The following is a 15,414-nucleotide window of genomic DNA, read 5'->3' on the forward strand; positions in this document are numbered from 1 at the left end:
CTAACTTACGATATCGTTTGATTTTGATTTGACAACGAATTTCCCTGAGTGTCCATATATATTGAAAATTGTTAAAATATATATAATTTTTTTATTTTGTCAAAACGATTATTTTTTTAAATATCGTTTTACAAAAACTAACATTAAATCAAGCTGTTGGCCTAGAAATATAGACCTGAAGCACCTTTCTGCAAAGGGAAGGAGGAATATGGGTCACCAAATTTCAAAAATATAATAAAATATATACGTTAGCAAGGGCTCCTGGAGTTAGCTCTAAGTTCAAATTTATACCCATGAATCCGGCTAGGCCAGCACTGTTCAGAGCCGTCGGCTGGGAATGCAACCCGCGGAATTAGCACAGAACAGTTGTACAAATAACAAGCCGAGCTATCTGGGAGGAGTGACTGTTTTCTCGGATTAAGCTGCCGTCGGAATGCGACTGATTAAATGATCTGCCGGAGCGTGGGCAGCTGGGACGCGATGCAGTGGCTCTGCTCCGTTAATTTGTCCCAATCAGGAGGCAACGTCCTCCGTGCAACATGTGCCGCCCGGCCAGCCGGCAACATGCTGCTGGCCACAAGTTGCCGTGGTGAGTTTGCGCCGTCCCCGTCGCCCACGCAACATGTTGGGGCAACTCCGCAGCGCAGCGGAGGCGTCCTCGTCCACCAGTCGTCAGTTGCCCACGACGCGTCACTCGCAACGGTAGCAGGCGAGCCATCTCCCGGCAGCAGCCGCCGCCTCCTCGTCTCCTCGGATTCTGCGGAGTCCCAGAGCCCAGAGTAATCCCCGCCAGCCTGCGCGCAAGCGTCGCCGTTTCCACTGCAATCGAGTGAACTTATTTATTTATTTTTTTTGGTGACCCAACGGCACATGTCCGGTGGTGCCAAGTGATCGTCCGGCCTCCCGGTTCCCGGTTCCCGGGATGTTCAACTACGAGGATGGGGACGCCGACCAGGGCACGGCGTCGGTGTCCGCGTCTGCGTATCGGGCCCTGCTCGACTACTATGCCAATGCGCCCAGTGCGGCGGGTCACATAGTTTCCCTCACCGTGGGTCAATACAATGACACGGGATCCGGCTCCGACTCCTCCCTGGCGGGCAATGGCAGCACCACCACCGCCGACTACATCGACATCGACCTGGTCACCGAGCTGGCCGTCTCCCTGGGCACCAGTTCCGCCGCTCCAGGTGCCGTTCCAGGTCCCGCATCCACTTCGAGTCCCAGTCCGGGGAGTAGCACCACTGGCATGCCCGTCTGGCTGATACCCAGCTACAGCGTGATCCTGCTCTGCGCGGTGCTGGGCAACCTGCTGGTCATCTCGACGCTGGTGCAGAACCGCCGGATGCGCACCATCACCAACGTTTTCCTGCTCAACCTGGCCATCTCGGACATGCTGCTGGGCGTGCTCTGCATGCCCGTCACCCTGGTGGGCACCCTGCTGCGGAACTTCATCTTCGGCGAGTTCCTCTGCAAGCTCTTCCAGTTCTCTCAAGGTGAGTGCGGCGCTAAATGCCTTATGGGCTCCTCACCAGCGATGTAACGACCTCTCACACCGGAGGGCCGTCCTAAAGGAAACCTAGTATTATATTATCTGGCACCATTATAGTGGGTGGCAGATCCAGCCTTCAATTAGCTGGAATTACGATTACATAAGTTGGGGGTCCTATTAGTGCCGCATGTGCGGGGTGGAGTGGGAGGTACCTGGGTTCCGATGGTTCCCATGGATGCCTGGTTTCTCGGCGGAGCATTAAAATAATTTTTTACGATTATCGTCGCATGTGGATCGTTTTATTGGCTCCTTCCCAGGGGCAGCCCCATAAACCCAGAACAACAAGTTGGTTAAAAGGTGGGCATACATTTTACTCTTTTTCCTTGCCTCTGTTTACCCCTTTAACGTGGTGCGTGTCGCATTTTCCAGCAATATGAAAGTTTCCCCTAGAAACGCCCACGCACCAAAAACGGAAATCATAATATTAGGACTTGTTATGGGCAGAGTGTCCTAGTGTCCCGTCGTCCCTAATGACAGGATACTTTGCATCCGAAGGAGACTGCGGCCGTTACATAACTTCAAATCAAACACGTTGCCAGAACGACAGTTGGACATGATTAAAAAGACATTTGTAGGCGTTATTTAGATACTGCGGAGAATTAAGTGAGATTTGGACGGCTCATTCTTTGTGTTTATGCGAATAGCGCATTAGTAGGTCTATATATATATATATATACTCCAGGTTTTTGGAACTGCGAACAAGGAGTTGTGGCTTATAGTGAGCCGTATGTTTGGTTAATCCTGGTCAGGGCTGTTGACTGTTCGTCATTGGGGCTGGTAGAAATGGATCTCGAATGGCAAAGGGAACTATAGAGACAGGGAAGAAACAAACGCAAATGCGTAGCATACTTGGCTGCGCAATTCAAGGCGGGCGTGTGCAAAAAGCATTGCATACTTTTGCTCCCAGTCCCCGCAACAGTCTGCGAATTAAATAACCATTTCAATTACCACAGCGGGGCAGGATGTGGGTGGATAAGGAGGCGGAGGAGGCGGACCACTGATACCCAGCGACATGTACATGCGGCACGCACTGGGGAACTTGCAGCATGCAGCATGTGACAAGGGTCGCGGCCGTGATGGGGGTCTTCAATTACAATTACAGGTGGAACAGATATCCTAAGGGCACTGGCCCAGGCGGTGCCCTTGGGAGATGGGGCATGGGGCATGGGGCATCGAAGGAACGAGAGTCATTGGGCCGCAAAGGATGCGTATGGGGGCGGTGTGTCCACAGGGGACTCCTCCTTTAGGCTTAGTACTCAAGAGTGGAGGCAGCGAGTGGACTGGCTGAACAATGTCACCTTCGCACAAGGTCCTTGCCACCAAGGTAGTCTGCTTCGCATCCAGTGATGTCATCTTCCCTTTTTTCAAAGGCATTTCGGTTTCCTGATGCCCACAAAGTGAAATATTGTTTTCTATTGGAATAGTTTACAAAAAAAAAATCTGTAAACTATGTAGCTATGAAGAGATTACCTACTACTTTAACAATTTCTATTGCGAAAAATAGTTTTAGTTAGGCCAACGAAGGGCAGCTTCCCATTAAGCGGGTATGGGAAATATCTCTGGCGCCACACAAACAGTGTACAACACCGGCAAGCAGCCCTGTGCAAAATCCTATACAAATGAAAGTTTTTTTATTGGAATAGTTTTTAAAAATTATCTGAAAACTAATTAATAAGCTTTAAAAAGACTACCGCTTGCTTGAACTATTTCTATAGCGAGAAGTTGTTAAAGTTGGGGCAAACAACTTCTACGAATAACATACATGCTACAATTTAATTGAAAATCTAACAATATTAAAAATGTTTTCTTTAAAATGTGCTGCCACTTTTCTTTCATTCAACCATATTTTGGTTTCAGATATTGCCCATCAAATACTTTTTTAACAGAATGCAATTCCTGATGTCTACAAAACTAAATCTTGTTTTCTATTGGAATAGTTTCCAAAAAACATCTGCAAAATTGGCATCCGAACAATTCTTATTGCGAAAAATTGTTTCAATCAATGAGTGCAAATTACTCACACAAATGAAATAAAAATGTTATTGTTTGGCCGGCTGACTGCTGAATTAGGACAATCTCTACCTAAAAAAAGGAAATGAATGCTTCAAATTAACTGGAAACCTAAAAAAAGATATATATTTTTATATATATTTATATATATTTTTCTTTTAAACGTGATGTCAGTTTCCTTCTATTTTGGTTTCTGGCGTAAACTATAAAAAGTTGTATAATATGCCCACAAAATTCTTATTTTCTATTGGAATTGTTCTTAGCAAATGTCTTAAAACTATGTGGCTATCAAGAGACTAGCTTCTACTTGAAAAATGTGTATTGCAAAAAATAGCTTAAATGCCAAACAATCTTTACGCATGAAATCATACAACTAGCGCAACAAATGTATAGGAAATTTGAGGGAAATGAATCTTGTTTATATAGAAAGTGTCTATTTTTCTGTTTTCCAACATGAAAAAATTTCTCCCGATTTTATTATACTGCCTTGCGAGAAAGTTGGCAGCACTGTTTTGAACCGTTGTCGAAGGCAATAAAATCTGAAGTGCTTAAACGAGTTAAAGTTCGATTTTGGGGCAGAACCTTTTGCTGATTTGAGATCAGCAGGGAGTATAAAGGTGGCGTATTTATGTATATAGTGTTGAAGTGTGGGAAAGGTGTAAAAAAAAGCACGCTGGGTTGCCCGCGCTCCCCACTCAAGAGCGGAGTCAAATTTGATGTTGAACCAAAAACCAATTTCGACGCACCTCGTTGTTTTCCATTTCATTTTTTTTTTGTTAACATTTGTGGCCGGTCCACGGGATCCGTTTTAGGCCGCATAAACTGCGAAACATGTGTTCGACATCAGTTTTCGGGCGTTATGTACACATTGTACGGAATGCAAAAAGTGTCCTTTACATCGGTTCTTGTTTGGGAGCCCATGTGTGCGGAGATAGTGGGTTGAAGTCCAGAAGCCACCTGCTGGGGCCAGACAATGGATTGGAACGGGGTAGAACGGGGTAGAACGGGGTTCCTAAGGGGAGCCAGTGCTGGGCAACGCGCACCATTTGCCTGATGAGTTTTTAGCCAACGGCCAACACTCTCTACTCCTTGGCTAATTGCTGTTATCAGGCATAAGAATGAGTGTTGTCCATAAATAATGCTGGGAACATTTCCCAGGAAAAGTGGCTTTGGCCTTTGGCTATGGCAGAAACTTGCAGCCTCAACTTTGTCGCTTTCGAGGGCTTTGTTAGAAAACTTTGCTGCCTTTTGGGATTTGTTAAGCATGAAGTTTTTTAATTAATGCACATTCGGCTGAGGCAGCAACCTCCATTGGCCCCGCATGCCATGTGCACGTGGAGAGTGGCCCGCAGAGCGGCAAATCTTGAGTCTGAAATTCGAAATGAAACACTTGAAAACAATATTAATATCACCGAGCGATGCTCGGCTGAACCTGCTTCAGACATGTGAAATTGGGCCGGGGCCTGGGATTAGGGGCGTCGAGGTGGTACCTCCTGGATGATAGCTTAGCCAAGTGGGCGCCCACTTTGGAGTACTTAATTCGATAAAAAGCGAGCGCCGGGCGTTTTAGCAACTTTGTTTCTCTTTCAACTTAAATAGAATTTTCGGCAAACTCTGATTTCGTTTTTCATCAAACTTTGCCATTGGCAGGCTTTTGGGGAAGTCCCCACCCCTCGCGGGTGGAAATCTTCGCATTAAAACGAATGCATTTGTGAGCCCGAATCATTGAATTTAAATGAGTTTTGCCCCGAGACCTTGGTTTCCTTGGATATTGGGTTGAACACAAGAGAGTACTCTACGAATTCGCCGACAGTGTGCACAATTTGCAAGGGAAATTTATACTTATTGGGGAGTTTATCCTTAAAATTGGGGTAATTGAAGAGCACTCGTTTTCGCCCTAAGATCTTTGCCCGAAATCTCTGCTAACACCGAGTGTTCCAAGTCAGGAGTATTTTTCCGCACTGTCAACCTTTCATCAGCGGCCGAATCTAGTTGTCAGTCACTCAAAATGATGCCAAACTAATTTAAAGAGTTGGCCGAAAAAGAGGCGAGAAGTACTTCTAATTCCGGCAGCTCCTTTGCCAGCCTCCTGGGTATCACATCCACATCCAGGGAGCCCTCTGCCCAGGCAATATGTTACATCATCTGAGGAGCACTCAATCTGCTAAGTGGAGCGACAGGCGACAGGAACCTGGAACGCCTGCAGATGTAATCACAGGACCAAGTTCCTTTCGAGCGACAGGCACGCAAACGCCTTCTCCCCCAGATGTATTTACTCCACTGTCAGACTGGTCAAAGCGAATTTTTGCGGTCTTTGCGCTCATTGTTATTGCACACCGAAAGAAATTCATCTGTATCTGTAGAAAACAGCAATGCAAATTTAATTTCCATTTTTAAAATTGGATGAATGCTTCTAAAATAGTCAGGATGCTGAAAACCAGAGTTTTCACCTTATTTCACTTCTGTAACATTTTAGTGTACCCAGTACACATGATTTATTTAAGGTCAAATTAGATAGTATATATTTAATTTTCCTCACCGTATTAATAATAATAACACTACGTTACAATAAAAAATAAAAAGTACATAATTTTTTTATCCGAAAACTTTACCAACAGTCACAACTGTTTGAAAATTCAACAGGAAGCATTTAGTGTAGTGCCCTCAATTGCTGAAAATTTCTGTCGAATTTTTAACAATTCAGCAAATCAACAGTTTAGGGAATACCCAGAGTAGCTCAAGTTTAGAGCAAAGTTTTAGGGACTTAATAAAAAATTGTATACGAATGTGATGAAGTAACACCTAAAACATTTTTCTGTAAACAAGTAAGTTCTTCATATAGTTTATTAACAGCGCGTTGAAGTACCTGGTTCAACCAGAAATAAGAACTTTAAGTCGATGGAAATATGAAGACTTATAAGAACTCAAGTAGGCGTAATTGTATTCCACGATAAAAACGGCTTTGTCAAGAGAGAAGAATCCTCTTCAACGAATACTTAGGCAAATGAGTTTCTTTCCATAAATGAAAAGGAAAGTGTGGCCTTAGTTTTTGCTGAGTGTGGCCTTTTTATTTGCGGCAATCAAATTTTATCACCCAACTGACGCTTATAAATTCCGGCCTGTCAGAGTCGCATATTTATGCGGGACCGAGGACTGCGTGTCGTATGCGTAATATGCTCAACACGTCTGGGGGTTGCCCGTTCCACATCCTCATCCACAGCCACATCCTCGTCCATGTCCTTTTTCTGGCCTTAAAGGCGTGCTGCTGCCCGCTCTCCACACAAATCAAATTCAATCAGTTGCCAAAAGAAAAACATCTTGGACGTGGAACCGGGGATGGCATCGAATTCAATTTGGGTTCATCATTTGCCGACGCCGCCGCCTTATTTGCCGTCAGTTTTGCATTTGCCAATTGAATTACGCACCGAGTGAGAGCATAGGCAATCGGGACTGGGGAATGGGGTATGGGGTATTAGGTATGTATGGTGCGGTGGCACATGTACAGCCACGGATCGTATTGGCATCTCGAAATGATTTAGTTGTCAAGACGTTCCGCGGCAGCCAGGCGGCGAATCAATCAAAATGCTTAGCCGAAAAGCCTTAAAGTTGAGCGAGCGAAAAACCAATGTGGAAATGGGTGCTTGTTTTAAGTTTAAGCGCCCACCTGCAAGTATTTCTGGCTTAGAGCGTTACACACCGCCCGTCAATCAAAAGTAAACTTCAATTTCAGGGGGTTAACTCAGCAAACGCGACTGAGCGCGAGGCAAATGTGACAATGCAGCCCCACGGCAAGGCGGATTAGAGTGGACCGTGTTTGGTTCGACGAAAATGGTGGAAATTGGTTTTTATACCCTTGCAGAGGGTATATTGATTTCAGTCAGAAGTTTGCAACGCAGTGAAGGGGACGTTTCCGACCCCATAAAGTATATATATTCTTGATCAGCATGACTAGACGAGTCGATCTAGCCATGTCCGTCTGTCCGTCTGTCCGTCCGTTTCTACGCAAACTAGTCTCTCAGTTTTAAAGTTATCGGGCTGAAACTTTCCCAAAAGTCGTATATCTTTTGCAGGTAGTATATAAGTCGGAACCAGCCGGATCGGACAACTATATCTTATAGCTCCCATAGGAATAATCAGAAAAAAATATTTTAAAAATTTATATCTTTGGTGTTTTGTAGCTTGGAAGCTTGGAAATAACATTTTTAAATTAGTTTTGAATTTCGAATTAAATGTTTATCGAAATCGGACGACTATATCATATAGCTGCCATAGGAACGATCGGAAAATTGGTGGAAAAATAATATGAAACAAATTATAGCTTCGGTGTTTTTTGACATATTATCTTATACTATTGGATATATCATTTTTTGTACTTTTAAATTTAATAAGTATAGCTGCAAGGGTATACAAACTTCGGCTTGCCGAAGTTAACTTCCTTTCTTGTTACTTTTAATGACTACGCCCATGTTCTTTTTCTAAGGCCTACTTCTTAAAATCAGACATTTCTAGTTCCCATTTTCTGAAACGTTTCTTTTTGAGGTTCTAGAAAAAAGTTTATCCTTCGACGTACGCTAGCGGTTAGTGCCTTAGAAATTCGGGAAAAGACGCCTTTAAGTGCATGTAAAATATTTTTTTAATTATTATCAATACCCATCTACATGGCAAAAATTTGTTACTTCGGACCATTCAATAAATTTAGTAATATGTTGAGTATATTGTAATCAACAACTAGACAACTTTGAAAAATCCTAAACCAATTTCCAACTCTACCAGAGACTACCATTGTCCTTCTTGGAGCATTTTGGCTGTATGGAGCATCGATGGCTTTACCTTTTACTTCAAAATTGTATACTCCTTTTCACCTAGGTAAGGTGTGTAAAAATAATTACGTTGGCAGGATAAATATACTTTATTTTCTCAGAACCTAAGTAAAGCCTGATGCTCACCTCAATCAAAAAGGCAAAAACCAAGAGAGAACGCTGTAGTCGATGGTCTCTACTATCAGAACCAGATACTTAGCTTGCGCGGAAGATGGGCGTGGCACATTCGGACAACAAACTTGCGCTGAATGAGAAGCTAAGGAATCGTAATTTGAAATCCCAACTCTCTAGCTCATAGTTCTTCGATCTGATAAGATGTTCCTTGCAATTGCATTTAAAATTAAATTAAAGTAAATTATATTCGAGTCAGTACACTATCTTAAATTTATTTATTCGTCCCAATACAATAGAAATTGACAAAACCCGCTAGTCTAGCGGGTTCCGCCATTCTGTTGTTCTGTTCTGCCATTCATCAAATTCTTCGATCTTCTTCGATGTTTGGACAGAAGTCCGTTGGGATCCTCACAGGGATCCACAGGGCGATTAACGACACTCCACCTGTCTGTTACAAGATCCGGGTTCTGCAGAACCCTGTCTGGTAACAGACAGGTGGAGCGTCATTAGTCGCACTGTGGATCGCTGTGAGGATCCCAACGGACTTCTGTCCAAACGAGATTGTTGAGTCGTATATCGACGAGGAAAGCAAGGATCCAATATCCCAACAGTGTTCAAAGATAGTATACTTCTGCTGGCATCTGAAGGTCGGATACATCAGAGAATCTCGTAAGCAATCAGATTTCGGGCCCGATATGCAGAATATAGTGACCGTAAACGCGTGCCCTTGGAGGTCTCAACGCGAGTCAATTTGTAACGGCGCGAATGGTCACTCTCCGAACGCACCACTCGAGAATCAACAACGGACAGGAGCCCCTCAGCAGCAACGGGAACAGCCACAGCCCATGGAACCCATCGACAGATCCAACTCGCAGATCCAGGCGATCACCCACGATGGGCTCTCGGACGCGGAGGATAGTCCGCAGTCTTGCTAGTTTTCCTGGTGGGAGCTGCCCATCAATGCATCGATAGCCCCGCAAAGCCAGGAGGATCCTGTGGGATCCGAAAATGTTTTATTTTATTTTGGTGTAAAAGAACTGGAACATTTTTTGTTTTTACACAACTAGTATATGAAAATGATATTATTTATTCGGAATATATTTCTGAAATCCCAATTCTCTCTCTTTGAGAGTTTCCGAGATATCCGCGAAGTTTGTGGGCGGCTTGTGGTTAAGTGATAGGTTTTGACGGGAGCAATGTATTTCTGTTAAGTTTTAGTCTTGCATAAAAGAAGCCTGTTTTTGGCGGCTTGTGGGCGTTAGAGTGGGCGTGGCACATTTATGAAATAAGCTTGCGCTGCGTAATAATTTCAAAAATCTGCACGCCTAATCGCAACTTTCTAGCTTTTGTAGTTTCTGAGATCACAGCGTTCATACGGACGGACAGACATACGTTCCGACTAATCTAGTATACCTTTTTACTCCACGATTAACGGGTATAAATTCTTAGACTTACCATGGTTTGATTATTTTCAAAGCTTGGGAAATATTTCACTTAAATATTTCGGTTTTTGTAATAATTATCACTTCGTAAAATTTCCGTTTTTATGTTGGAGTAAAACGAGTAAAGAAAAATTGATATGAACTGTGGCTAAGCCAGTACTAAAATGAAACTTTCTGGATATGGTACCCCCAAGTTCCCAAATTCGAATGAGTGGAAAGTCATGGCACTCTACATTGAATTTGTCAACTTTTACCATAACCAAACTATTTTCGGAGCTTAAAAAAATGTTCACTAAAATCATTATGGCTTATGTAATAACTACCACTACTTTAAATTTCGGTTTTTATGATGGTGTGAAGTAGTATTAAGAAAGTTAATATTTAACAAAACAAGATACGATTTGGCAACTATCAATTAATTACACAGTGCTCGATTTAAAATTAGTACACCTCAATACCATGACCAAAAGACGTCCCCATATTATTTCGTTAATATGTATGTACACAATCATTAAAACAACTAGCCACACAGAACTTAAAATAATTTTTCGTCACATAAGTTGATATCAGAACTATCGTCACTTGTTGAACCCCGTTAAGGGGTGAGTTTGAATGATATATCAAAAGCTAAGCAATCTCAAGGACTATATGGTTCCAAATTACTAAATTCCGTTACTTGTAGAGTAAAAGGGTTTACTAGATTCGTCGGAAAGTATGATAGAAAGAAGCCTTTCCGACCTTATAAGGTATATATATTCTTGATCAGGATCACTAGCCGAGTCGATCTAGCCAAGTCCGTCTGTCCGTATGATCGCTGAGATATCGGAATCTATAAAAGCTGCGCAAGTTTATTTAAGCAGGGTGCCATGCCCACTCTAACGCCCACACGCACACGCTATTGCCTATCTAGCGCCCAATATCTATCTTCTTGCCAAAAATTGTCCAAATCGGACTATCCTTTAAGAAGATATTAGCAAATAAATGAATCGACGTTTGGTGGCGTTGTTGCGGGGTGTACATACAATGCTCCCACGGGAACGACCAGCTAAGGTGTAGAAACTATGGCGTGCCGAAGTTAGCTTCCTTTCTTGTTTTTCGTTTATATCCATCGACATGCTAAAATGCTTTCAATTTGACCATCTGGTAACAAGTTGAGTTGGTTTTCAGTGTAATGAGTATATGATAGTTGAAGCACTCGCCTATATCGTTCTATCTTGTTTTAATAAAAACTGACTTTTAAAATAGATATTACTTTGGCTTAGGCCCCAAAGCGACTTGTGCTTAAAATGTTTTCCTGAATATTTTATTGTGACGTTCTTCCGCTGAAACCATACCATCGTATCAAAATCATTTTTAAGAAACCGTATTATACAGCGTATGGTTGGTGTTTTAGTGAAACAAGACCGACTTGACCAAATTGACCGATTTGGAGTTCTTTCATAGGTCCACCCTAATGGACATACATGTGTAGCCACACTTGTTTGCATACAATACCATCGATATTTGTCAATGGAAATCGCACCCCATGGAATGTGTGGGCCGCGGAGAATGTGACAGTAAATTGCTTTATAATGGGGACTCTACTAATAGGTTTACATGTCAGGCGGACAAACGGTAGACTGGGCAGGAGAAAAGCAGTGGCAAGGGAATTGTTTAATTGCAGTTTCCACAAATTGCATCGTGTTCTGTTTGCCACATTCTGGCCAAGAACACACAGAAGTGTGAAGTGAGCGAGCCCGTCTGGTTTTAATATGCAAATTGTGTAATTAAAATGCAGCGAGGGCGGGCAAAAGGACTTTCTAATGAAAGCGATTTGACAGGGAGCTAGACACGGAGACATTTCCGCAGGGTGCGGTCGTGGTGTACGCCATCGTTAAAGGTTTCAACTTAACCCATTCCGTGCTCCTTCTTTCAGCCGCCTCCGTGGCCGTCTCCTCCTGGACCTTGGTGGCCATATCCTGCGAGCGCTACTACGCCATTTGCCATCCGCTCCGCTCGCGATCCTGGCAGACGATTAGCCACGCCTACAAGATCATCGGCTTCATCTGGCTGGGCGGCATTCTGTGCATGACCCCCATTGCCATCTTCAGTCAATTGATACCCACCAGTCGACCCGGTGAGTACGCGCCTAACCCGGGAAAGGCCCACCCAGTTGTTATGCACCTCTCTCTAATTCACAGGCTACTGCAAGTGCCGCGAATTTTGGCCCGACCAAGGCTACGAGCTCTTCTACAACATCCTGCTGGACTTCCTGCTGCTCGTCCTGCCGCTGCTGGTGCTCTGCGTGGCCTACATCCTCATCACGCGGACCCTCTACGTGGGCATGGCCAAGGACAGTGGCCGGATCCTGCAGCAATCAGTACCCGCATCCGCAGGACCGACCGGCGGAGGCGGACCCACTCCGGGCACAAGCAGCAGCAACTGCATCCTGGTCCTGACCGCCACCGCAGTCTATAACGGTAGGATAACTACCGTACCAAGTATAAACTTTAACAAGAAAGGAAGTTAACTTCGGCAAGCCGAAGTTTGTATACCCTTGCAGTTGTAAGAAATAATCACTGTTAGTAACACCATGTTAAATTATTAGGGATTGTTGCTAGCTTCAGTGATATTTGTGTAAAATTAAATTCGTAATGCTGAAAAGTTAAAATATTCTATATCCCAGAGTAAAAGAAAATACGATTAAAATCAACACAGCACAATTTTTTAAAAAATAATTATTTCATTAATTTTTGACCGTTTCTTTGACAGCAATATGTTAGAGTCGTCCGATTTTTATTAAATTAAATTCGAAATTTACAACTAATTAAAAAATGCGGTAATCCTCTAGCTTACGCTCCTCACCCCCAAATCGCGGCGATTTTTTTTTAATTTTATGCCTAATTTGCCTAACGGTTACGCGAATTCTTAAGGAATCGCGGCGGATATTTAATTCGCGGCTGTGTGGCCTGGCCTACTACAAAAACAATTGAACATTTTTGTCACATTATATATTATATATTAATCTTTTAATATTTCTGAATTTCGAATAAAATTTTAATCGAATCAGACGACGTCATCTTATAGCTGCCAAAGGAAAGATCGGATAATTAATGTCAAAATAATACATATACCATATCATATTTCGTTTTCGGTAAACATACACGGTAAAAAATTGAAATGGAGCATTGCCTTAAAATTTTTGTAGTTAGTTTTAAGTTTTCTAAAAATCGGAAGCTCTGTACATACAATGCTCCCACGGGAACGACCAGCAAGGGTATAGAAACTTCGGCCAGCCGAGGTTAGCTTTCTTTTAAAAGTTGTAGGGTAAGGTGATGAACTCGTAAAGACATTCTAAAACTGTATGCAGATGTGAAAATTATTTATTTTTTCTTTAAGAAAGATTGAAAATGTTCAACAGGAAAAGAAATTTAACTATAAACTTTAAAAAATGTCTTCTTTAGTTCTACGTTTAAATTGATTGCGCCATCTGGAGGCTTATTTTGGGTAACAAAGTAAGGGGTATCCGATAGTCAAGGCACTGGCCTATAGCGCTCTTTCTTGTTTTCTTTTAGTTTTCTGATCATTTTTATGGTTATGGGATATGGTTGTCCGATAGAAAGAAATATTTTGAGTTTATATTTGCATATAGTTTGAAAACTGGCTGGACTGATTCAGAATATATATGCATAAAAGGCATTTCGCTCTGCGCGGTAAACTTATTCCTGACATTATAAATATATTTATTTGATATATTGTTGTTGGTATGTGGTCTTTGCAGAAAATAGTAACAACAACAATGGTAATGCAGAGGGACCTGCTGGCGGAGCAGCTAGTTCAGCCACGACAACTTTGACAACGAGAACGACTGCTCCAACTGTGATCACCACAACCACCACGACGACGGTGACGCTGGCCAAGACCTCCTCGCCAAGTATCCGCATCCACGATGCGGCTCTTCGCAGGTACGATTCAAGACGGATTCCCGGACTGTCACTCCCACAGCCGTTCTCACCCGGTTTCTTGTAACCAACTTAGATCCAACGAGGCCAAGACCCTGGAGAGCAAGAAGCGGGTGGTCAAGATGCTGTTCGTCCTGGTGCTGGAGTTCTTCATCTGCTGGACGCCGCTGTACGTGATCAACACGATGGTCATGCTCATTGGGCCGGTGGTGTACGAGTACGTGGACTACACGGCCATCAGTTTCCTGCAGCTGCTGGCCTACTCCTCCAGCTGCTGCAATCCGATCACCTACTGCTTCATGAACGCCAGCTTCCGGCGCGCCTTTGTGGACACCTTCAAGGGGCTGCCCTGGCGCCGTGGAGGCGGTGCCGGTGGCGGTGCCGCCTTCGGGCTCTCCGCCAGCCAGGCGGGCCCGGGTCAAGGTGTCTATGCGAATGCCAACACCAACATCAGTCTCAATCCCGGCCTGGCCATGGGTATGGGCACCTGGCGGAGTCGCTCGCGCCACGAGCTACTCAATTCGGTGGTGACCACCAACAGAGCCGAAAGTCCTCAGCTGTAAGCTATTGGGGACCCGCCAGGACTCGACCGGGACTCTTCAAGGACTCGCCCAGAGGATCGGTGTAAATATGTACCATAAAGTCACTTCGTGTGTGTTTTTTTTTTAAGGGAAGTATGTATTTTTTTTACCTACTTGTGATTATGATCGTACTCGTAAAATAACTCAGACGCTAGTCTATCGGTGTTTCAATTGAACTTCCTAAGGTTGCCGCTAATAAACAGAGTAAAACTAATGCCGTTTCGATTATTAAAGCTGGAATTGCTATGGGTCAGTGTTTGGATATTAAGTGGAACTCCCTTAATGTCATTTCCACGGGGTGACGAGCATGGCGCCCACTCGAAACGCTTTTGGCAGCTGCTTTCGTCCACAGTTTATGGGGCCCCAAGTGAGAGTTTTAATTGCAAGCTTGGAACAGCACCTAAAAGGTGACAGCTAAGTTTGGGAAAAGCCGTTTATGACCTGGATGTGGGTCCATCCGCCTGTCATTATATAGCTGGAGGTGTTCTTCATGAAGTGGTGGTCTCGGTTCTCGGTTCGTCGCCTTGTCGAGTGTTCACATCAACTGAGTCGACAATAACGGGCATAAGCCACCGCACCCTGAACGAAAAAGAGGGCCATGATGACTATTTTAAAGTGGAAATACTGAGTGCAGCGCAGTCCCTCCAGTTCTCCTAAACGGTGTTTAGTTAGAAAGGCCCCTGACATAGACTACTCAAAGACCATTCGGTTTAGTTAGCTACTTATCACAATCATCATTCATTATCATTCATCATCATCCATTTCACATTTATTAACATTAAATTGAACAATATTCAGTAATAATGTTCAAGGTGCAAGAAATATACTAGCAACTAGCTTTAAAATACAGGGGTGGTCAAAAGTATTTTTACAAAACAAAAGTTAAATATACTCATAATTTGAACTTACTTTTTGTTAACTTTGGCATTAATGGAAAGGTAATTTAAATGCCGTTTG

General features: G+C 43.4%; 1 protein-coding gene across 1 annotated transcript; it reads left to right on the plus strand.

Annotated features, from left to right (window-relative positions):
• The first annotated feature begins 689 nt into the window (after window positions 1-689).
• Window positions 690-14,671, plus strand: LOC119556751 (gastrin/cholecystokinin type B receptor). The gene is made up of 5 exons (XM_037869172.1): window positions 690-1,493; window positions 11,851-12,051; window positions 12,116-12,394; window positions 13,696-13,879; window positions 13,953-14,671. The coding sequence occupies exons 1-5, from the start codon at window positions 923-925 to the stop codon at window positions 14,437-14,439; spliced, it is 1,722 nt and encodes a 573-aa protein (XP_037725100.1). The 5' UTR covers window positions 690-922; the 3' UTR covers window positions 14,440-14,671.
• The last annotated feature ends 743 nt before the right edge of the window (window positions 14,672-15,414 follow it).

This window comes from Drosophila subpulchrella, chromosome X, assembly GCF_014743375.2.
Source record: "Drosophila subpulchrella strain 33 F10 #4 breed RU33 chromosome X, RU_Dsub_v1.1 Primary Assembly, whole genome shotgun sequence".
Classification (NCBI taxonomy): domain Eukaryota; kingdom Metazoa; phylum Arthropoda; class Insecta; order Diptera; family Drosophilidae; genus Drosophila; species Drosophila subpulchrella.

Bases quoted from the DNA above. Each gene is read 5' to 3' on its own strand.
- LOC119556751 (XM_037869172.1), top strand. From the start codon at position 923: ATGTTCAACTACGAGGATGGGGACGCCGACCAGGGCACGGCGTCGGTG. The intron at 12,395-13,695 runs GTAGGATAACTA...TGGTCTTTGCAG, and splicing joins CGCCACCGCAGTCTATAACG to AAAATAGTAACAACAACAAT. The intron at 13,880-13,952 runs GTACGATTCAAG...TAACCAACTTAG, and splicing joins CACGATGCGGCTCTTCGCAG to ATCCAACGAGGCCAAGACCC.